The sequence below is a fragment of the Petaurus breviceps genome, unplaced genomic scaffold (assembly GCF_028583685.1).
Source record: "Petaurus breviceps papuanus isolate PSGF00001 unplaced genomic scaffold, PetGlider_PUasm1.0 186, whole genome shotgun sequence".
Lineage (NCBI taxonomy): Eukaryota > Metazoa > Chordata > Mammalia > Diprotodontia > Petauridae > Petaurus > Petaurus breviceps.
The window spans coordinates 29,086,960-29,110,713 of NW_027185798.1; the positions used below are offsets into that span (position 1 = coordinate 29,086,960).

General features: G+C 42.5%; 3 protein-coding genes across 4 annotated transcripts in view; 2 read left to right on the top strand and 1 right to left on the bottom strand.

The window, feature by feature from the left end:
• The window catches only part of LOC138162618 (protein Wfdc21-like), a 387,573-nt gene that overhangs the window by 144,815 nt on the left and 219,004 nt on the right, over positions 1–23,754 (top strand). The gene's annotated exons all lie outside the window — the stretch shown is intronic.
• Positions 1,771–23,754, top strand: part of LOC138162114 (C-C motif chemokine 3-like) — a 34,343-nt gene continuing 12,359 nt past the window's right edge. The window contains exon 1 of one of the 2 annotated variants that reach the window (XM_069089189.1): positions 1,771–2,069. The gene's annotated coding sequence lies outside the window, so the exon portion shown is untranslated. The remainder of the gene's footprint in view (positions 2,070–23,754) is intronic. The other variant, XM_069089190.1, reaches the window with a different exon arrangement.
• Positions 6,528–11,282, bottom strand: CCL5 (C-C motif chemokine ligand 5). The gene is made up of 3 exons (XM_069089188.1): positions 11,031–11,282; positions 9,001–9,112; positions 6,528–7,256 (listed from the first exon to the last, which is right to left on the bottom strand). Exons 1-3 carry the CDS (start codon positions 11,104–11,106, stop codon positions 7,169–7,171), a joined length of 276 nt encoding a protein of 91 aa, XP_068945289.1. The 5' UTR covers positions 11,107–11,282; the 3' UTR covers positions 6,528–7,168.

Sequence of the window (23,754 nt, forward strand, 5' to 3'; positions counted from 1 at the left end):
GTGTGTGTGTGTGTGTGTGTGTGTGTGTGTGTGTGTGTGTGTGTGTGTGCCTATGGTACCTGTCCACCTGCAGTGGGTGCCTAGGTCAAGGTTCTGACTGTCCTGATGGGCCTATGAAGAAGGTAGGAATTTAGCCACTGGATTTGGGTCAGCTGTGGGAGGGGGCAAGGTGGGGGGATTTTGGGTGGGTGATATTAAGTGAAGAGGGGTGGTGAGGTGTGTCTGAGATGCTCCCTGAGACTGGCTGTCATGGTGAGGCTAGGGTGTGACCTGTGTGGATTCCCTATCTCTGTGGATGGTCTCACAAACTGACTTTGGATCCCATTGCCTTACAAGGCAGCTGGGGCTTGGAATCAGGAAGATCTGAGTTCAAATCCTGCTTCAGGCATTTACTAGATGTTAACCTTGAGCAAGTTACTCTAAACCCCAGTTTGTTCATCTGAAAAATAGGAAAAATACCTGCAGGGTCTGGAGTGCTGTGTGAATGCGCCTGCACTGCTACCTCCCTGGAGTGCTGTGTGAATGGGCCTGCAGGGCCTGGAGTGCTGTGCTAAATGGGCTTTGAAAAAACGTCAAGGACTTTAAGAGGTCCCTTCTATTGATAAATCTAGACTGGTAGGTTAGGGTGGATGAGTTTATCTGACCAACTCTGCCTTAGCCCTCTCTCCCATTGCCCACACCTGGGTGTACATGAGGTGGCTCTAAAGAGGGTGCTGAGGCCACATCCATGATTTGAAGAGGATGGTCCAGTGTCCACTTGCCCTTTAGTCATGGCCTTTGTCCTTCCTCCACTTCCTGCCCACCACAGATCTCAGAATGGGGAGGAACCTGCCTGGTGGCATGATTCCACAGAAGAATGTAGACTTACCTTGAGCAAGTGTAAACAGCAAAAGAAGCTCCATCTGCCCCGTGGGAAAATTTGCCTGGGACCCTGGGCCATCCCCAACATTGCCTTCTTTGTTCTCTTTCTATGTACACTATTTGTCCTCCTGCTGCCAGGGACCAGGTCTTGTGAGTAAACTCCCCCAAATAATCCAATTAACCAAATCCTAATAAAGCTACATATACTTATTACCAAGTGGCCATGGCCCTTCTTTCCTCAGTATCTCAGTATTCACTCAAAGGGTCTGCGTCCCTCCAATTGGCAGATAGGGCAGAACACATCAGCCCCCTTACATCAGGCCTTATAACTGGCCTATGCCAGTATAGTTTGCCTTCCTATAAATATTGTGTCCTTACAATCCTCATGAGCAGGATGCCAAAGAAACAAGCTTCAGGAGTGAGAACTGTTTGGAGGAGGTGGATCTTGGGGCTTGTCACCCACATATTTAGAGAGGGGGGGGCCTTCATGCTAGATGCCTGCCCAGGGCCCAGGAAACAGGCTTTCACAGGGGGAGGGAGGGGGGATCTGAATTTGTCCGCCTATGTGTGAAGGAGTGGCCAGTCAGCCAGTGGTAATTCTGGGTGGGGCTGGCTGCCAGAATTTGGTAAGTCTTGTGCTGCTTGATGAAAGAATTGAGAGTGCCTCACTTTACTGGGAAGGCAGGCAACGGTCTGCCCTTGTGGGCTGTTGTGGGCTGGCAGCTGCTATGGTCTGACTGAGCTTAGGGCTACTGAAGCCTGGTTAGAAGCTGAGAAGAAGATGAAGTGGGTGGGAAAGAAACTCCAAAGTGAAGGAGACCTTCAGAAATCCCTGCTTATTATCTTATTGTTTGGCTCACCCGAGAAGTGATTATAAACAGGAATGGAATGCAAAGGCAGGGGACCGCTGGGAAGGCAGCCATACAGGGCAAGAGTGCAGTGTAGAGGAAAGGGCAATAGGGAGCCTCTTTCTCTCACAGCTCCCTTCCCACCCCCCACCCCGGACTGCAGCAGCATCAGAGCGTGGACAGAGGAGAGAAAGAAACAGGATACTCAGAGAAGTGAAGGTAATTTAGGATATGATTGAAAGGACGTAGAAGAAAGGAAGAGAAGTGTTTGATCAGAACAGGAAAGCAACAAGACTGACAGTTTTCTGGAGTCCCAGGAGGAATATGCATATAGAAGGAAGAGTGAGAAAGTGTAAGCAGGTAGGAATCTCTTTGCACTGAGGGTGAGGACCTGAGAAACTTGGAAACTTTGGAAACTCCCCCCCCTTAAAACAATACTCTTTCCCCCCCCCATTACATGTAAAAAACTTTTAACATTCTTTTTTTTTTTAAGTTTTGAGTTCCAAATTCTTTCCCTCCCTCTCTCCCTTCCTCCCTCCCTGAGACATGTGCAATCACATAAAACATATTTCCATTTTAGTCATTTTATGGAAGAAAACTCAAAAGAAAGTAAAAAATTGTGTGCTTCCATCTGTATTCAGACACCTTTGGTTCTTTCTTTGGAGACAGATGGCACTGCTACATCATGAGTTCTTTGGGATTGTCTTGGAAAAATGGAAACTTTTGGAAGAAAATATTTACTGTCACTTAATTTGGAAAAGGAACTTCCTTGGAGTTTCTGATTCCTTTTTGGAGTAAATGAGACCTTAGCTAGTTGGGTGCTGGTTGGGAGGGACTCCCTCTGCGTGCCTTTCTTCTTCCATGTCAGGTGCTCAGGACCCACAGGGGGGCAGCATCTCAGCAGAAATCAGCATCCCTTAGGGAGAGACAGAAATTAGGTCCCCAAGTCATAGCTGAGCGCCTGGTTTTTCTGTAGTCTGCGTCCAAGTGGGATCTTGTTTTAGCGTTGCCTTGAATTTATTTTTAAAATCCACTACCCTCTTATAAGGGTCAGTGTTTTACAGATGACAAAGCTAAGGCTGAGAAGCTTTGACCACCCACTTGGCTGGTGTCTGAGGTGGGATTCCACAGAGGGTCTGCAGAGCTCAAGCCATTGTGCTCTCCTGTTCCATGCTGCCTTGTTCAGCTAGGCAGAGGGGCAGGGCAGGAGGCAGAGCAGCCTTAGCAGTGACTGCCACATTGGATTTAGCAGAAATGTTGGTCATGACAAGGTGATTAGGGGCCTTATGCACAGTCCTGGGATCCCCCAAGGCCAGAGGCTTGGGGGCCCGGCTGTGTGGGGTCGTTTCCTATGGCAGAGCTGTGCCCTATGGTGTTGCCTCAGTTCAGGCAGGCCATAGGAGTGAGGTGCTAGAGGAAGCAGGGACTGCTAGCTTGGGACCCCTCTGTTCAGTGCTCTGCACCATAGAAACAGAGAGGAGCCTGTCCTTTTAATGCCCTGTAAACTTGTCATAGAATGGAGACCTATAAGAAAATTGGATCCCAACCCCTTTTCAGATAGGAATTTTCTTTACTCATAGCTTAGAGTTATGGTCCATTATCTTTAGAGGAACATGAATCTGTAATGAAGAACTAACAAAGTTGGGAGGGAATAAGCTAGTTTATAAGCTAGGTTAATAAGCTAGTTATAATTATTATAAGTTAGTTATAATAAGCTAGGTTAACCAAAAAAAAATGCCCCTTTTTATGATACAGAGGGTAAGATTCAGTTTGCTTCACCTAACATTTATTGATCCCCCCACTGTATGCAAAGCAATGTAAGTGTAAAGCAAAGTGGGTAGAGGACTGGCTTAGGAGTCAGGAAGATCTGGGTTTGAGTACTGCCTTTAACATATGTCGGCTGTGTGTCCATAGAAAATTCTCTTAACCTCTCAGTGTTCCAGGCATTTCTTTCAGTGCACATTTAAGAGGAGTTGTTCTGGATTGGTGAAGGGAGTCTCCCACACTGGAAATTACCCATAGCAATTCAGTGATGGGTCTTGACTGAAAACACTGTATTCAAGGCCCTGTGCCTTGTTTTCATTCCATTGTAGTTGGCAAAATCGTTTTCCTAAGAATAACAAGTTTTCACAGGGTGATGAGTGTTTTATAATGTATCACTAGCATATTATGATTTTCCTTCTGGCTACTGTTTTTCCAGGGATTCCCCAATCCCATTAAAGTATTTGTTTTTTGTCCTCTTGCATGAAAAAAAAAATCTCTTAGCAGAGCTTACTCTTTGGAGATGAACATTCGCAGGACTTCTTGGCTTTCTCTATAGTTTTTTTGAAGTTGTTCCACTACATTTGAGCCCTGTGTTTTGTTCCTCTCTGAAATTTGCCCGGAAACCCATGTTTTCTTTCCCTCCCCCTCACATTGTTAATGACTCTGAAAAGTTGCCTTTTCAAATGTCGAAATCTCTGTCACCAAGACAAGCTGAACATTCTCTGGTTCTGTCTGATGTTGCTAATGTTAGACTCAATGTTACCACGTGCGATTACTTTGGTTTTCTTTTCTGTTTGTGTTAGTTTCTTTTGCTAGGAACCCATTTTATGTACAAGTAATGTTTTTCTTCTAGTCCTTGTTTCTTTCATCCAATGTATTGAGGAGCAGGGTAAGCTATGTGTATCCCCAAGGTCACCCACTGGACTTTGATGACTCTGGAGGAGAGAGTGAAGCTGATGACTTTGGGCAACTTTGTCTCACTTAAATCTAATTCACGTTCAAGTGAAGATATCACTTACGATGTTATTATTGGCCATCTTCAGAAATGAAGGGATGAACAATAATGAGAAGAGGCAGGTTTATGGGTGGACTTGATAAAGTTTCAATGTGAAGAAAAAAGGGGAGGGGGCTTACACTTTGGAACAGAACTATCACCTAACCTTTTCCTAACTCACAAAAATAAAACAGGTTTGTGTGAATGTGAAACAACCAAAAGGCAATTGAATTTGATTGGAATTTTTAGCTAGATGCCTAGGGAGTCTTACAAATTAAAGCTAAATACTGATCAATTTAATTGGTGTTTATCTTGAAGTTGGAACTTTTGCTGTAAATTATATGAGACTCCTACCCATTTTTGTAATGGATTATGTTCAGTCTGAGTTTTAAGAACTGTCTTGTTTCTCTCCTACAGAAGAGAAATTTATTTAAAGGAGCCTGAGGAGCATGGGATGAAAATGTTTTGAGAGCTATAAAGTATTCTAGAAATGTGGGCCAGAGCATCACAGCTGCAATTCTTGTGAGCCTCAGTTTCTTCAACTGTGAAATGGACCCTGTTGTGCTTATCCATCTCCTGTGCAGGATCTTTGTGAAGGTCAAATCAGACATAGGATGTAATGTCTCTATCGTAAACTATGAAAAGTAGGACAAATGTGAGAATCCGTTGTGGCTCCCCAGTCTTACCAGTACCCAGGCTAGCCAAAAGTGTGGGGAATGCCAAAAAAGGAAGTCACTATTTCAACTGGTGTGTGTGTGTGTGTGTGTGTGTGTGAGCGAGCATTTTAATACAAAAGCTGGCCTCTCAAATATCCCACTTAGATCTCTCGGGATCAGACTTCTCACTACCTGGGGTTGCCCCAAGCTGTTCTGTAGAAAGCATTTTGCAAACTGCAAAGTGCTCTAGGAAGGTGAACACTCCCTGTTGCATGGTCAGGGTCGCAAGCGTTTGGGCTGGGGAGCCAATCTCTCCTCCCTGCCTCTTCCTATTTAGTAGAGTCTGAAAAACACATTTTCAGTATTTGGAGTTTCCAGGGACTAGGTTATAGCCAAGTATAACATTTCTCTGTTTTGCCTGGACATGAAGTCTTAGCAGGTCACTAAGTAAGAAAAGGGGGGGGCCTGTTTAAGAACTAAGTCTTGTTGGAACTCCCTCCCTTGTCTAACTTTAAATGGGACCCATTTTTCCAAGGGCTACTCTGTTTCCGTTGCCTTCTGGGAAGGTACTTGGAGGTGCCGTGGAGGGATGTGTGGGTATGTGTATGCATGGGCATGTATTTCAGTGTGTGTATTTGCATGTGTTTATGTGTGCAAGTGTATGTACTGCATTGTAGTACATATGTGTGTGTAATAAGAATGTAAATTTTAAAGATCTTCCCTGCCCCTAGGCTAATGTGCACCTGAAGCCTGGGGTGGGGGAGGCTTGTTTTTCAGTAGATACTTCTTGATTGGCCAGTGAGTCAATAAGGTTGTTACATTCTCTGAGCCAGGAGAAGGCTATATAAGCCCTGATGTGTAACTTTGTTTTGGGACTCACTTTGAGAAGTGTTCTGTGATTTGATCTGAATTCTGGGAAGCCGTTGTTGAGAGTCCCCCGGCTTTGAAAAACCCAGAATGTGGAAACCCAGATGTTGACTGGGTATGGATGTAATGGTTGGACAGTTTGGAAATCTGTCTACTTGATGTTTCTGTCTTGATAATTTTGCCTGTATACTTTGAGGTTCAGGGTGCTGACCTTTTCTCCTGAACAAGGTAAACGATATATGTCTGACTGATTAAAGTAAGCTTGTTAACCCATTTTGAGTTGCTTTCCTTTAACAAAGCAAATCCAAGAACCTGTGGTAGCTGCAAACCCTGAGGACGTTTGGGGTGCTTGCTGCTACAAAATGGCGTCACGAACAGGATCTGCAGAGTAAAAGGAAAGTATGGGGGCTGGGATAATTGTTTGTTTCCCAGTTGTGGTAGCTGCAAACCCTGAGGACGCTTGGGGTGCTTGCCGCTACAGTGTGCAAGTGGGTGAGAGGTGAGGTTAGAAGGAGAAAGAAACAACAGGAGTCTCTCCTCAATTAACTAATCACCCAGTATTTATTAAGCATCTACTGTATACCATGTACTATTCTAGGCACTGGGGATCTAAATACAAAAACAATCTCTGTGCATCAGGGAGTTTACACAGGTCTTGGGGGAGAGAGACTCTGGACTCACAGATAAGTAAATACAAGAAAATTTTAAAAAAAGTTCAAAGCAGTTTGGAAGGTGGGAGAAAGCACTAAAGTGGGTGGGGAGGAATCACAGAGGGCTTCATGTAGGAAGTAGCATTTGAGAGGAGCCTTGAAGGGAGCTCAGAATTCCAAGAGCTGGGCATGAGCATGGAGAGCATTCCAGGAGCTTGGGACAGCCTGGGAAAAGGTACCAAGGTGGGAAATGGCTTGTGTACAGGCCAGCATGGCTCCCAAGAGGGAGTGAGACGTGCAATTGTCCTGGAGAAATAGGCTGATTGATACCAGGTTGTGAAGGGCTTTAAATATCCCAGAGGAAGTTGGATCTTGATGTCAGAGGCAATAGAGAGCCTTGGAAGTTTTTTTTGAGTTGGGCTGTGACATAGTCAGTCTTGGGCTTTAGGACTGTCAGCTTGAAAGCCTTGTGAAGGATGCATTGTGGTGCCAGCAAGCTGGATGGCTAGGTCAAGGGGACTCTCCTCTCTAGCTCATCTCTAAAGAGTTGATGTAACTGCGTACCCATTTCTTCTCAGGGTTGGCACAGAGCTGCCGGTTTTTCCTAGTGATGAAGCTATGAGAAATAAAAGGCAGAAAATGAAATTGGGGTGTATCACTGCATAGACTCTGGCTGGAAAACCAGGACCTTTCCTCCTCTGTCTTACTTCTCTCCATATGTTCCCCCATTTTGGGGTCCCAGTTCAGTCTTGTCTAAATCTTTGTGACCCCTTGTTGGGCTTTTCTTGGCAAAGATACTGGAGTGGTTTTGCCATTTTCTTCTCTAGCTCATTTTACAGATGGGGAAATGGAGGCAAATCGGGGTAAGTGACTTGCCCAGGGTCACATAGCTCATAGTGTCTGAGGCCAGATTTGAACTAAGGAAGATGAGCTTTCCTGATTCCAGGTCCAGTGCTCTATTCTTTGTACCACCTAGCTGCCACCCCTTTTCTGGTGCCCACATTTATGCAAACAAAACAGAGTTTTAGGATCCCTGGTCTGGGAGTCTGTGCTCTTGCGTTCTCTCTATCCTTTCACAAATTTATTAAATGATTTCAGGAAAGCTGCTTCTGCCCTCTGGGCCTTATTAACTCCACTAAAAATTGAGAATCTATGGCCTTAGCTGGGTCTCTGTTCTTTTGTAAAATGGGGTAGTGGTATTTGATAAACTGTGCATACCCTTTGATTCATCGAAATCACTACCAGAACCACACCCCAGGGGGATCAAAGAAAGAAGAAAAGGACCCATGTGTACAAAAATATTTACAACAGCTCATTTTGTAGTAACCCCAACGCTGGAAACTAAAGGCGTGCCCACGAACTGGGGAACCGCTAACCAAACTGTGGACATGTGAATATAATGGAGTATTATTGTGCTCTAAGTAATGACTAAATGGATAGTGTCAGAGAAAAAAGGGAAGACTTCCGTGAACTGACGCAGAGGGAAGTGAGTGGAACTAAGGGAACAACTTATACAGTGGCAACGTCATAGAGACAAACCACCTTGAAAGACTTTAGAACTCTGAAAAATGCAATGAGAAATAAGTCCATGAAACATGCCACTCAGAACTTCGAGTACAGAGAAAACCATACATTTTCAGGCATGTCTAAGGCAGGAATTTGTTTTGTAAAATTATGTAAGCTTATGATGAAGATTCAAAAAATATTTTGTTGTTGCAGGGACAGTGGGAGGTTCACATTTTAGATATATGTTAAAAAAAGACAGCTAGGTGGTACAATGGATAGAGGGCTGGGTTTGGAGTCAAGAAGAGTTCAAACTTGATCTCAGATATAAGCTGTGTGACTTTGGGTAAGTCACTTAACCTTGTTTGCCTCAATTTCTGTCAAATGAACTGGAAAAAAAATGGTAGCATTTTTGCCAAGAAAATCCCAAAAGGGGTAATGAAGAGCTGGACATGACTGACAACAACAACATATTTCTTAAAAAAAAAAGAATGGAATTGGGTTAGTTGACCCCCAAAGTCCCTTCTATGTCTAAAGCTACAATCTATGACCTGGGTTCTAGCTCCAAGTCGACCACTAGCTGGGTGACTTTGGGTAAATTGCTGCTCATCTTTGGGGCTCAATTTCCTGACCTGTAGAATGATGGAATTAGACAAGCTGATTTTTAAATGTGCCTTCACGCTCAGGAATTCTATGCCTTTTATGAGGGAGAGCAGTTATCAACTCCTTGAGAATTATGGGTCTGGGGAATTGAATGACTGAATTCCTTTGAGGAAGAAAAGTGGGCTTAAGAGGTAAAATTCCTTGTACTTCTCTCCCCTTCCTCAACCCAACATCACAGAGGGCCCAAGACTTACACCACACCCTGATTGCCACATCTGCTGCTGGTGTAGAAGTATTCTTTGACATGGGTCAGGGGAGGTGGGAGAGAGGTGAAGGAGAAACAGCAAGGTGTAGTGTCCGAGGCATCTGGAAGAATGGAGAAGGGAGCTGGTAAGAGGACCAGGAAAGGAATTCCCCCTCCCTCCCTCCTTCCACTCTCAAAACCAAGCCAAACCAAAATAAAACCAACTGACATTTAGTTCTCCCTCATCCCTAGCTCAATTGTGGGAAAGACCTCCCTGTTTAGAGTTAGAAGAAAGTTCAGAGACTATCAGACATCCTTGGTAGTCTGATGAAGACTGTGGATGCCTTCTCAGAACTGAGTGAGAGAAGTGAAAACTTCTCAGACTATACTCTCAAATCTAGTAAGGCTTTTTTGTGGGAAACAGGCCCGAGTTCCCCTTCACCAAAATTACATGATTAACAAGGACTCAAAACTTAGAATGGTAGGGAGTCACCCCTCTCCTCAGTGACACCTCAGTATAAGATATGCCAAATAAGGACAGAAGTGCTTTCTCAAATGTGCATTGGGTGGTCATTGTTTCCTTGTTACATACTTGATGTAGATTTCAGCACTTAGATTGTGACTTCCAGCCAATGAAAGAAAAGGGTGGGGAGGGGGGTGTGGGGAGGAGGGTGGGGTTGTGGGGGGTGGGAGAATGTCATGTCAGGGCTTTATAACTTCGCCATTTCCTTTTGTAAATGGCTTCTTTTCCTCCATTATTTGTCAGAAGGGGGTTGCCCTTTCGCAAGATCGTAATAAACCATTCTTTTCTGCTTCCTGCCTTGAGAAGCCTCTGTGTATTATTTGCGTAAGGATCTCTCTGGCACACAGTTTTGGGGTACACACAGAATAATGGATGTAAATGCATAAAATAAAATACATAAGATTATAAAGGAAATAAATTCTATGGAAATTCAATTGTCAAACTATTTGAAAATGAACAAACCAAGTTAACAGAGCTCAGTTTAAGAACTGTAGGGGACTTCTATAGGATCACTGGGTCATGAGTTTAGAACTAGGAGGGACCTCAGGGGCTATCTAGTCCAACCACATCTTTTTACAGATGAGAAAACTGGAGGCCCAGGCAAGTTAAATTATTTGCCAATGTCATAGAGTTAATACTTAGTGAAAGAGGTAGGATTTGAACACAGTCTTTTGACTTTCAGTCATTTAATCACCCTGGGCCTCAGTTTACTCACCTGTAAAAAGATGTGGTTGGACTAAATGAACTCTGAGGTCTCTCCAAACAATAGATCCTATGTTCCTATAAGTGCTTTTGGAGTGGGTAGAATGGATCAGCATCCCCTTACTCTCACTGTTGACTCAGGTCATGAATCCTCTATAATGGTCTTTGAGGATTTCTAGGGCTCAATATATTCATCTTTCTGTAGTTGAACTATGTTGTATTTGTCTTTTTACTGGCCTCAATGCTAGGAAGAGCTGAATTCAAGCTCTACTTCTGACACATACTGGCTGTGCCACCCTGAGAAAGTTACTAAACCTTTCAGTGTCCCAGACAGCTCTCAGACTATTTCAGGGAAGTTGATGTGTTGGAAAATGGAGGTTTATGGAACAAATTTACTGACACAAAGAAACATGTAGCATTTTACTATTGGACTCAAGAAAAGACCCCAGGTCTCCTCCCCTCCAATGTAAAGATCTGCCCTTTGCATTTTTAAAATCACACTTGTGATTCCTTCCTTGTAGGAAGTTCCTTGGTGACGAACTCAGCCTACCTCATCGTCTCTTCTTGGGGCACAGAGAGGTTAAAAACTCATTGAACTCTAGGACCATAGGGTTTAGGGCTGGAAGGGACCTAAGGATTTAACCCGTTCACTTTCCAGAAGAGGAAACCAAGGGTCCCACTGGGGCTAAGGAGCAAACTGAGGCATCTGACACTCAATCCATAACTAAGTTGTGAAAAACCAGATTTTGATGAGATCCATACAAGCACCTGTCCTAGGCATTGGAGATACAAAGACAAAGAAGAGGAGAACTTACGTGGGGAGGAAGATGCTGGAGAGTAGAGGGTGGCAAAGACAAGGAGGATGGAGAGCAGTGCAGCAGAGACTTTCATGGTGGAAGACTCTCAAGTCCCTGCAGGAGAAGAAATCAAGCTAAGAGACTCTCTGCCTTGCTGTCTTCTGGGGCTCATTCCCTCATTTATAATGGAGGGGGGCAGGAAACAGTAAGGGTCCCAAAGGAGGAGTTTCCAAGGCCTGAAGGGATTGGTTAAAGTCATGAAGCAACAAACAGAGAAAGAAAACTGAAATAACCACAAGAAATGCAGTCAGAGAAAGAGCTGTAGCTTATAGCTTCCTTTTGGTCCTTCCAGTGTGAATGAGTCATCATTGAACACTCTTACCAAACTAAAGGGAGAAAGAAAACTGAATTAGCATCAGAAAAGTAGAGTAGACTCAGAGAAAAAAAGGTATTGTCTTTACTTGGTTCTGTGTGGTGATTTGTTCATTGTGAATTCCCACATGGGCTTACAGATTTTTAGCATCCTTTATCTGGAAAGACTGACATAAATATGTTCGAAAACTCAGAAATGTAAAGGATGATAATGGTTTTCTGTGAAGTTGGTATAACAATGTCCTCATCTGTGAAAGGCAGAGTCCTAAACCTTACTAGCCCTGCTAACAGATTAAAGTAATGCTGAGTACTGGCCTTTTGTGGCAGATTGATGATTGAACCAGGTGTCAAAATCTTAAGATTTCAGGATCTAGCCTCATACTCAGGTTAAAAGTACAGTGCTTTGATTTTAGTTGAGAACTAGAAATTACAAAAGGAAAAATTCAATCCCTCCCCATTGTACCACACTGACTTAATTTCTGTATCTTGGATTCTTGGTCTGCTCCAGGTAAGATTAATTAAGCATCTGATAGTTGTGCCCACCCATCCTCAGGATGGTTTGTAGGAAGCTCTTCTTATACATCTAACACTATAAAAATATTGGTTATTTTGATCTGTGACTATTATATAGGACCTTAAATGTTTCCTTATATCCCTCAAATTGAGAATTATTTAATTAACTCTTGCAAAAACTCTCAAAAGATTTCTGCCTGTGGAAAATGGTCCACACCCAGTCAGAAACAGCTGAAAGTCTCTGAGGGTTTTTTCCACATGGGCCAAAAGCCAATTCCTCCATCTAGAATCTGATAATCAGCTAACAATGGTTTACGTCACATAAACACAGTTTAAGTTACGAAATAACAGGGATGAATTCAAACTGGCAAAGCTATATATGTATTTCTTGGTTTTGTTAATGTAAAATTAAATACATTGTCTAATATTGTGAGACTTGGTAACACCAGTGTAGTTAGAAAAAGAAATTCTCTTGTAATTTAGATTCTGTTAGGTTGTAAATATTCAGTTGTTACAGTTATCTAAAGGCTACTCTCTTTGTTAGATCAGTTTGTGAGAAATAAGCTTTTGGGGATCACAGGAACTCCCAGGTAGGGTCAGGGAGTGAGCCTGGGACGAGCTTCCCTGGGGGCCCTCAGGGAGATCCACTTAATATACCCCTTAGTACAGTAAACCCCTTCTCACTGAAAGAACTCCGAAACAGAGTAGACAGAGTATATGTCTCTTGAGGGTGAGTGTGGTGCTCACCAAAAACACACATAGCCATATAGGCGCAGGAGTGAGGTTATACAGTTCTGTCCCTCTGGGTAGATTTAGGATTAGTAAAATCCCTCACTTTATTTCTGACATTCCCTCTATATATGTAGATTATATGCAAGACACAGGCATGGTATGAGGATGCCTGTGACTGGGTGTGACCTCTAAGGTCTGAGATGATTGTCATATCCCCACCCCTTTTTCATTGTCAAAGTTCCAGGGATGTCATGACCCTAGTCAAACAAGACAAGCGAATTGGCTACAGCTATTGATTATCTTCCAATAACCTCTGTGGGAGCAAAATAAGACACCATGATATCACCCCTTACAAGTTTCTCTTTTGGGAATTAAGTTCCACTTCCAATGGTTCAGAATGATTTTCTGTGTAAAGTAATTTATTTATTTGTTTATTTTTATTTAGTATTTTATTTTTCCCTAGTTAAAGTAGTCATTTAGAGATGCCTTTGAATGAATTGGGGTCACTTGACTAGAATTGGGTTTTGTTTCATGTTTCAAATCTATAACATTGTTTATGATATTGCACAGATATGCTGTGATAGTCATTTAAATATTGTATTTTGGCCAAAATCTGAAATAATCAAACAAGCTTTGATGTCTCAGTTTTGAAAAGGCCCCTTTTTGATATATCACCCATTCCAAAGACCAGATAAGGCTGGGAGTAGGGTCATAAATTCCAATAGACCCAGCTTTGTTTTGCTCTCTGAGTGAGCCCAGAGAATACCTCTTCTTGTGTCAACAAACCAGAAGAGGCCTACTCTATGGCCCTTCAGGAGGACACCCTCAACTCAGGGCATTAACTTGAGAAATGGGACTTTTTCTTATCTTAAGATTTTCTGGGTATATACCATGTTATGGAATGTTAATGGTAAAGAAAACACAGATATTCTGAATTGTAATTTCAATTGACACTTTGTCAGCTTTCTTGTTTTTCTGTATTTATCATTTATCCAATTAAGAAATCTCATACTATGTTTAAACCATTATGGGGATCATGAATTTGTGTGTCTCAACCACCCCTAATCGAGATGGTCCTAAAATGTACTTAAGCTCTCTCATCCTTTTGTTCTGGAGTCAGGACTTTAGTCCTGCCTCCTTGCACAAGTACTTGCTAGCCTTAAGGGAATAAAGAATAAATTCTGTAGCTGTATACCACTATTTGTTTGTCTCCTTTAACCAATTCTTAAATAGAGGTCAACAGATGTTAGAAATGCAGTTTCACAGGGTGGCTAGGTGGCTCAGTGAATAGAGCACTGGAGTCAGGAGAACCTGAGTTCAAATCCGCCTCAGATACTTAACACAAAAACTATCTGTGTGACTTTGGGCAAGTCACTTAACCCCGATTGCCCTCCAAAAAGAAAAAAAAAAGAAATGCAGTTTCTCTTCTAATCTGGAGGTTGCTAGATTATGAACTGAACTATTAAAGGAAAAGAAAATGTTTGAAAATTTAATATTCTGAAGTACTTGTCTTTAGTAAAAGAGAAAGTTTTGATGAGGTATGGGCTCTGGGAGCCCCCTTGAGCTCTCCTTGAATCTTTGAGGTACAGGCTCTGGGAACCCCACCTTGAACTCTGATTAAATCATCCTATTTGATGAGGCATTTGCATGAGGCCTAAGCCTTACTTTGTGGCTGGGCCCAGACCTCTGTTACTAGCCTAGCCCTCCATTGTCCATCTACTTCCCACCCTTGAGCCTATCAAAATATCAATCCACCCTTGAACTGGCCTAGCCCACCATTGTCTGTAGCCTCCAGCTACCTCCCACCCTTAATCACTCATTGACCTCATTAACTCCTCCTGAAGACCCTGCCCAAACTCCTCCTCTAGCCCACCCCTAGATTTCTCCCACAACCTTCTGTATATAAGACCCCATCTTGTCTCCATGTGTGTGAGAGCGCCATAGAATGACCTAGCACAGACTTACTTTGTCTCTAATGCAAGGGAACTTTTAAAAAACTTTACTTTTCTTTGGCTGAGAAGTCTTGAGTAGCATTCATTCGGCAGGACCGAATGTATTGGTATTTCCAGAGCAACCTAACCCTCTTTATGGGTAGCCTCTTCAGCATTACTTGACTTAGAAAATCAAATCTCCTCCTCCCTTACAAAGACTTTTTAAGGAGAGGAGGGGTGGTAATTGGGAATTTGCTTATAGTATAAGACTGTTCAATATGAATTATGAAGTTATGTTTGGAGGAGTCTATACCAGTTACATTTTAACCAACTAAAGAAGAGGTTAAGGGTAGTCACGAGACCCCAAAATACCAACATGCCGGTCCTGCTGAATGAATTCAACTCAAGTCTTCTCAGCCAAAGAAAAGTTTGTTAAAAGTTCTCCATATTGGGTAGACTCTTTAAGGACCCAGTATCTGTGATGCTTTCATTGGAGAAGTGGGCCAGGATCATCTGACACAGAGTAAGTCTGTGCTAGATCATTCTGTGGCACTCTTACACACATGGAGATAAGATGGGGTCTTAGACAGAAGGTTGTGGGAGGAATCTAGGGGTGGTCTAGAGGAGGAGTTTGGGGAGGGTCTTCAGGAGAAGCCAGATGAAGTAGTGATTAAGGGTGGGAAGTCGATGGAGACTACCTGGAGCTGAAAGACAATAGTTGGCTAGGCCAATTCAAGGGTGGGTTGATATTTTGATAGGCTCAAGGGTGGGAAGTAGATGGACAATGGGGGGCTAGGCTAGTAACAGAGGTCTGGGCTCAGTCACAATGTAAGGCTTATGGCCTCATGAAAATGCCTCATTAAATGGGATAATGTAATCAGAGTTCAAGGTGGGGTTCCCAGAGCCTGCACCTCATCAATTACATTCTTATGACTGTCTTTTTACATCAGGATGAATTTTCAGCTGTTTTTGAGAAAGAGAAATACTAGTGGAAGGGAATGTTAAGTAAAAATCTTTTGTGTGATTTTTTTTAGAAGGCCTTATAATTTTTTATTTGCTAGCTATTTATTGCAACAACTTGAGAAAAAACTTTATTTTATTTATTGCAAAAAACTTGAGAGCCTTTGCTATCTAGGCATCTAGGAGCTCTTAGAAACTCCCTTTCGAAAGGAACAACTTACTGATATCCTTTTTCAGTTTCCCTTTCCTTTCTCAATTTTATTATCCCTGGAGAAGAGGAAGGGAATGCTGGGGATTCCTAATGTGTCTAAACCTGTAATACAGGGTGCTATTCTGTGTCATGAATGAATAACATAGGCAGTAGGGTACTGTGGAAACATTTCTGGATTCAGGGTCAGAGTGTCTGGGTTCAAATCCTGGGTCTAATACTTTGGACGTTGGAGGAACTTGGAGGACCAGACATCTAAAATGGAGCGTGTCCCCTCAGAAAGAACACTGCCCTCCATTCAGCACTTTAAAGATACCAGTAATTGCAAGGTTAATTGATTGGGAATAGGGTTTCTCCCATGAAATATAATTTGGTTTCCTAACCAATAGAACCAAACCCAAAGTCAGTTGACATCTGCAGATCCCAGTTTTTCTTCTGGAAAAAGTTTCTCCTTTGTAAAATCAGGAAGTTGCTCCAGATGCCTTCTAAGCTCTCTCTGGCTCTAAATCTACAATCCCACAACTGAATTCTTAACCCTTAACTATAGATAGTAGGAGATAGATGATGAGAGACCCAAGGCCAACACATGTCATATTCCTTTTCTACTTTTCAAAAGTACATGTCAAAGTAGGTGTGGGAGTATCAGAGTATTGTGTATGTGTGAGCATGAGTTGGTGAGTGTAGGAAAATCTGTGTGAGAGGTGGGGGCAGCAAGAGCCAGGGGCAAGAACAATAAATTTGCAGAAAAAGAACTGATTTGGTCACCCTGACTTGAGACCATCCTCTCCTGCCTCTGACTATCACCCTCCTACAGCCTATCTACTCTTTGGAAAGGAGGGAGGGGAAGGCTGGTGAAGGGGTATTCTGGCAGAGCTCAAACCTACTCAGCAGCGGAGAACAAAGTAATATCCACCAAAAATATGGTGATTTTATTCACCGAAATATTCATAAGAGGTAGCAAGGGTAGAAATGGAGGAAAAGAAACCTAGGACTAGGCCAGAAGGAATTCTGTCGGTTGGGAAACCAATTTATATACTGTGGGAGAAGCTTTATTCCCAATCAAATAACCTGACAATTACTGGTATCTAAAGTGCTGAATGGAAGGCAGTGTTCTTTCTGAGGGGACATGCTCCATTTTAGATGTCTGGTCCTCCAAGCTCCCCCAAACCCTCAAAACCCAGAGCGAGCTTTACTGCTCCACAGCTTCCTGCAGCTTCACGGTATATGTATGTGCGTATATGGTGGTGGTGGTGGGGGGGGGGGGATGGGAGGTGAGTAAACAAAATTGCAGATCATGGGCTTTGGGAGTCTGAGTCCAAGTGTGTGGTACCTCTCAAGGCTCTCTCTTACGCTGTTAGGGAGAGTAGAAGTCAGAAGAGATCACTATCTACTCTATCCTCAGGCCATGAGATCCCATCTCCTCCAATCTTTATCCCCTCTAATCCTCCTCTCACCAACCCCTGCCTCCTACAACCCTCACCTCACCAATTGTCATCTCATCTCCTCTGACTGGATCTCCTCCAGTCCCCATCCCTCCTCCAGTCCCTATTCCCCAGCCCCATTTCCATTTTATGGAATTATTATTAATCACCATTTTAACAGCTCCCACCTCAGCAAACCCTTTCTGTCTGATCCCACCACTTATTCAACTCTGCTGCTATGTGCACTCCACTCCACAATCTCTTCCCAAATCAGGAGACAACTAGACTGATGTTATGAAATCAAACTCACATCCAGAGGAAGTGAAACTAAATTCTATCCAGTCTCCTAGATTGGGATCAAAGAGGGGATTCCCCCAATAGTCATGTGTTTTAGAAGTGTTTCTTGGAAAGTCACCCAGGATCCGATACCTGTGATTCCCATTTACCCAAAGAGAAACTCCTTTCTAGCACTCTTGACTTGTGTTTCCTTTAGCTAATACCTACTATTTCTCAAATGCCCAAAGCAAAGAAAATTTCCCCATTCCCTTCTTGCAGGCAAACCTGGGACTCTTTGCAATTTCTGACCCCACACTAGATTATCTGAAGGATATTGGACAGAGCTGTTTCTCCTCATTTGTCCTCAGTCTCCCAACTGTGAGATGGGAAAGTGCTTCTTGGCTTCTCATTCACTCCATAGTTTTTTATATCCTGGGGCCTGTGAAGGTAGTAGCCATTGTTGTTCAGTTGTGTCCAACTCTTCCTGACCCTGTGGATCTTTGTCCCTGGGGTTTTCTTGGCAAAGATACTGGAGTGGTTTGCCATTTCCTTCTCCAGTGCATTAAGGCAAACAAGGTAAAGTGACTTGCTGAGGGTCACAGAGCTAGTAAGGGTCCAAGGCTGAGTTTCAACTCAGGTCTTCCTGACTCCAGGCCCAGTGCTATATCCACTATATCACCTAGCTGCTGTGAAGGTAGAGGGCGTCATAATTAAACTCTTCCTCTCCCTGCCTTTCCTCTCTGTTTTCTTCTCATCAATACCATCACCTTAGGGAATATGGCTTAAGAGGTCTCTTAAGTGGCACAGCTGGTTAGGGGCTAGGTCTCCTGGTGTTTAGTTCAATGGTTTTTGTCCAGGGCATTACACTTCTGCCTTTTTCTATCCTGCCATGTTTTAATCTGAAACATTCATGTGTTTATTCTCTGTTATTAATTTTGGTGGCAATGGTAATTCATTCTACCCTACATCTGAGTAGGAAGGGGGCCAAGCACCCTGCTGCTCTCCACCCCCCTCTGGCTTCTCACCTTCACCGCATGACTTAGATATTTGTGATCTGCAGCCAGAGAGATCATAGGTCACATGTTTGGTGACCAGATATGTTTGTGCAACTTGCCTTAAGTTCCTGACATGGTCTGCCACAAGGGGCCTGGGGGGGAGGGGAGGGAGTGTGGGATGATGCATGTATGGGCCCAGATGGTTTGGTTTCAGACTCCTGATAGCAAACTTGACCTTTCTGCTTCAAGTTGTTTCCCAGCATAGCCTAGTTACAGGGATGGGGAACCTGAAGCCTTGAGGCTACATGTGGCCCTCTAGAATTCAGTCAAAGGCCGCACTTGAGGACCTAGAGGGCCACATGTGGCCTTGAGGCCACAGGTTTCCCACCCCTGTAAATTTTGAAGTTTGATTTTGGCACCTTCCCACCTTCCTTTCTGTATCCCCTTTCAACCTTCTGATGTTTCTCCCCCCTACACCACATTAGAGAAGTTCTAGTATTATCTAATTGCCCACATAATGCCTTCTAGCTTTCTAAGCTACCATATTAGAGTTCCCTCTTCCTCCCCCCATCAGGTCTATCTTTCCCTTAAGTGTCCCAGCCTCCAAAATGATCTCTTCCTTTTATAACCTGTGTCTGTTTCATGGCCTCTTTTGAATTTTTATTTACCTCTGGGTCTGGGGTGGCAATGATTCAAGGTGAAATCAAGTTTGACAGCTTTGAACTATGTCCCCTTACTGGCACATTCAGAGAGTATCTCGTTGGCAAGAAGCATCATGGGACATGTCATGAGACAAAATCTAAATGTGGTTTCCAGAATGAGTGGTTTATGTTTCCTTCCAGTGCCTCCTGGTAGCAATGGCCACACAGGGGCTATTGTGATCAGACGCATTTTGGGATGGAGGCTGTGAGGCTGAGGTACACCCATGAGTGTGGGAGAAGCTTGGAGGTAGAAGCTGGTTTCATGTAGAAGCACTTACCTTTTTTTTTTCTTTCATTTTCTCTATTATCAATAAACAATATGTGGCCACACTAAATCAATAGGCCTGTGCTTTCTGAATGTCCCAGAGGTTAGCACAGTACCTGGCACTAAGTGGGCACTTATTAACTGCTAGCTGACTGATTTAGGAGGGTCTTTCTGAGAGAGGACACATCAGATGCAGGAAGGGCCCCAGAATGATAGATTTTATTATTATTATTATCTTGCTGTTTTTAAAAATCAGTGTTGCAGGTCATTCCAGAGTTAAATTCCAAACTTAGACAATGTGGGTTTTAAACTGCTTATCACTTACTAAGAATCATTGGTTAATTATTAGAGTGACACATTGATTTTCTGTAGACTTAGAGGCAGGGCAGGAATTGATTGGGATCCCTCATACTTCAGTGACTTGTGATAGATGTCCCACTCATTTCATGAGACTCTTCACTGTCCATTCTATGTACCAGTCAAACTAGCCTGCTGGCTGTTCTTACACATGGTATTCCATCTCCTACCTCCACACCTTTGCCCAGGCTGTTCCCTCATGCCTGGATGTTTAACTTCCTTGAAAGAAGAGCTTGGGTGCTGTCTTATTCCCCAGGCCCCTCCTGATCCCTCTCTTTCCCAGTTGTTAGCACACTCAATCCTTTAAATTGCTTTGTATAATGTTGTTTGTATTTGTATTTATTAGTCTGCACACCTGTTATAGCCCTTTAGTAGATCTTAAGCTCCTTAAGGGTGAGAAGAATTACATTTTTGTCTTTGTATCTATAGTGCTGGACACACAGTGTTTAATGAATGTTTGTTGTATTGAATTTCTCTACTCCCTTTCCATCAAAAGCCCCATTCTTTCAGTAGAACCAATCTCACTGATGTAGTAGGAAGAAGAAATATGGTTTTAAAAGCTGTTCACATTTATATAGTACTTAGGGAATGATCACTTACATGTTAAAAGGCAACATGGAGTGTTGGATGGAGCCTGCTCAGGGCCAACTACTGTTTTTCCTCTACCTTCTTAGTCGCTCCCTTTGCTCAGGACCAGCTGTGTCTTCTGGCTGAAATTTACCAGTGGGGGATTCTTGAGCTATAATTTTAGGAACATCCACCCACAGGTTACTAGAACCTGAGATAGTGTCTGCCCTTTGGGGACCCAACCTTCAAGTTCAAGCATGAATTAGGAGGAATAACCCAGAAGGGTTGCTACTGTTACACACATTTTGAAACCTTGGGCAAGTTATTTCAACTCTCTGAGTATCAGTTTCCTCATCAATAAAATAGGAACAATAATGTGTTCACTAGCTATTTCACAGAGGTATTTATAGAAAGTACTTGATCAACCTTAAAGCACAATACAATTGTGCTTTGATTATATCAAGTGTTTATACTCTCCTCTGTCTCTGTCTCTCTCTATCTCTGTGTCTCTCTTTTCCTCTCTCCATCCACCGTCCCTTAATAAATGCAAGGTCTCATTCTTGTTATTTTCTATAGACAACAGAAGTTGGTCATGTCTGTGGCTATTCCAGATGAGTTATATCTAGATTTGCAGAATTCTTAAAAAGTCCTTCATCTTTGTTGGGGGTGGAATGACAAATACCCAATGTGGTCACTGTCACACTTAGCAGAGATGGAGAAGAAGGTCACAGGTAGTCAGCCTGTGATGGGGGTCATGAAATGACTCTGCTGGGTGGAGGGAGACTTGAGGAGAGTGGGAGGCTTCCCTTAAATGTCTTCTTTTTAGGTAAGAGCAGAAAATAATTCAATTTCTCTCAACAAGTTTTGACTGAACAGGAAAGAAGCCTGAGTCCAGATACAAAAACAAGTGTAGGGGTGGCCAGGTAGCACAGCGAGTAAGAGCACTGGCTCCAGTGTTGGGATGACCTGGAGATCGAATCCTGGGCTCAGACACTCAGCACCACACCCAGAAATAACTGGCCATATAACCTTGAGCAAGTTACTTAACCCCGATTGCTTAAAATAAAAAATAAAGAAGTTGTTAAAAAAAAAAAAACACAAGTGTAGTTTGTTTTCAAGGTCCCAAACCTTTGGGTCTCATCTCTTCTTCTGTGGCACCTACCCATACTGGGTGCCTCTCCACTGACTGTCCTATGACTCTGTCCTGTCTTTTGATATGGATATCCTTCACTGACCGTCTTCCTACTTTTCCCTGTAACCCTCTCCTATGGGTTCCTGTTCTTTCCTTCCCCACAAGTCCATGGGAATTATCCTGACTGGAATCTCCTCTCCTACCCAGTTCTCTCTATTTTCTCATATGTCAACTCACAGATCTGGTACATCAATTTCTCATATTTGTACAAAGGGGAACAAGGGAGCTCCCTCCCCAACCCAGTAGCATAGGATCTAGAGTTTAGAATGGGGAAGAATTGGATTGTTCATTAGAAAATGAAGTAGATAGAATAGCTAAAGTCAAGTCTACATTAAGAGAGACAATGTCCAGGACTCAGAGGTCTTCCTATGTACTTGGCTATACTCAGACAGTATCTAGGGTACAGTATTATTTCTGGACAGCATATTTTTAGGAGAGTCTTGATAAACTAGAGGGTGTCCAGAGGAGGGCAGATTTCTCAGAGGACTAGGGATTTCCATGTAGGGATCAGTTGGAAAAAAACCAATTAGGGATATTTATTTTGGAAAAGAGAGGACTTGTGCGGATGTGATAGCTGTATTCATGGATCAGAAAGACTACTTTGGAAGTAAAATTAAATTTTTTTTGATTGGCTCTAGAGGGCAGAGCCAGAGCAATTCAATCAATAAGCATTTATGAAACAGGCACTGTGCTAAATGTTAGGTGAAAGCTGCAAAGAACCAGTTTTAGGCTCCGATAAGGAAAATTTCTCTTGCATTTTTAGAGGCGCCAGTGTCTAAGAATCTGGAAATCATCTGGTTGATTTCTTTCCAAAATCTTGAGAAGAAATATGATGGGTTTAAAATTCCACTAAAAATAACTGGAATGGAAAACAACTGGAAAATATTTGGGAATCTACCGACAAAAAGCATGTGTAGGAATTATAGGAATATAACTACAAAACACTTATTACAGAAATAAAAAAACAGAATAATTGGAGAGATATCAACTGCTGATTGTTGGGCTATGTTGATAATAACGATGATGATTATTTCACATATTTAGTACTAAACCAATCAAATTACCAAAGAGCTGCTTTATAGATATAATAACATTTATCTGGAGGAAAAAAATCAAGACTCTCAAAAGAAGAAAAGAAAAAGTGAGAAGAAAGAGGCCATAGCAGTACCAGATCTCATACTGCACTTCAAGGCAGTAATCAGAAAAACTATTTGGTATTGGTTAAAAAAAATACAAAAGCTGCTCAGTAGGAGAGATTGAGAACATGCGATCCAGAAGAGCAAATGAACACAGTAGCACAATATTTGGTTAACTTAAATACCCAACCCAGATTTGGAGATCAGGGCTGGCTGTTGCTGGGATTCTCAAAAGAAGAGACAAAAGCCATCAGTGGTTAGTGGGGAAATGTTTCACTGGACTATGTATGTTTGTTATGAGGGTTTTCTTTTTTTTTTATGATTTAATGGGGTGTAGGAGAAATGATAAGTGCTAATAAGCAAACATAAAAACAAATGAACAAACATAAAAAACCCCCAAAGCCCTCCCCCCAACCATGTAAAAATGTTCCAAATCACCAATAATAATAGAAATGCAATCTTGAACAACTTTGAGGTTCTACCTTGTAGCTATCAGGTTTTCAAAGATGACCAAAAACATAAGTGTCGATTGTAAAAAGGTGGGTGTGATTCGGGGAGCTCTGAAATGGGCCAGTCATTCTGGAAGGCATGTTGAAGCTAGATGTGTATTTGGTTTGCTTGGCTTTATTTATTTGCTACAGGGAAAGACTTTGTATGTGTGAGACTTAAATGACGGTGATGTAAAAAAAAAAAAAGGAAGAAAAACATGGCAATGAATCATCTAAAGATATAAAAAAAAAAGAGCAAAAGAAAGATATTAAGAGTGCAAAGACAACAAAGGTAGTGTTGGAATGATTATTTAAAATTTGAAATATATCAAAATAGCAACATGCTAAACACAGGAAAGATTTTAGGTTTCAGATAGAATCCTCTGTCTCTGTCTCTCTGTCTCTTTCCCTGTGTCTCTATTTCTGTATGTCTCTCTTTTTCTGTTTCTCTCTGTCTTCTCTGTCTCTGTCTCTGTCTCTGTCTCTCTGTCTCTGTCTCTGTCTCTCTCTCTGTCTCTCTCTGTCTCTGTCTCTGTCTCTGTCTCTGTCTCTCTGTCTCTCTCTGTCTCTCTGTCTCTCTCTCTCTGTCTCTCTCTGTCTCTGTCTCTCTCTGTCTCTGTCTCTCTCT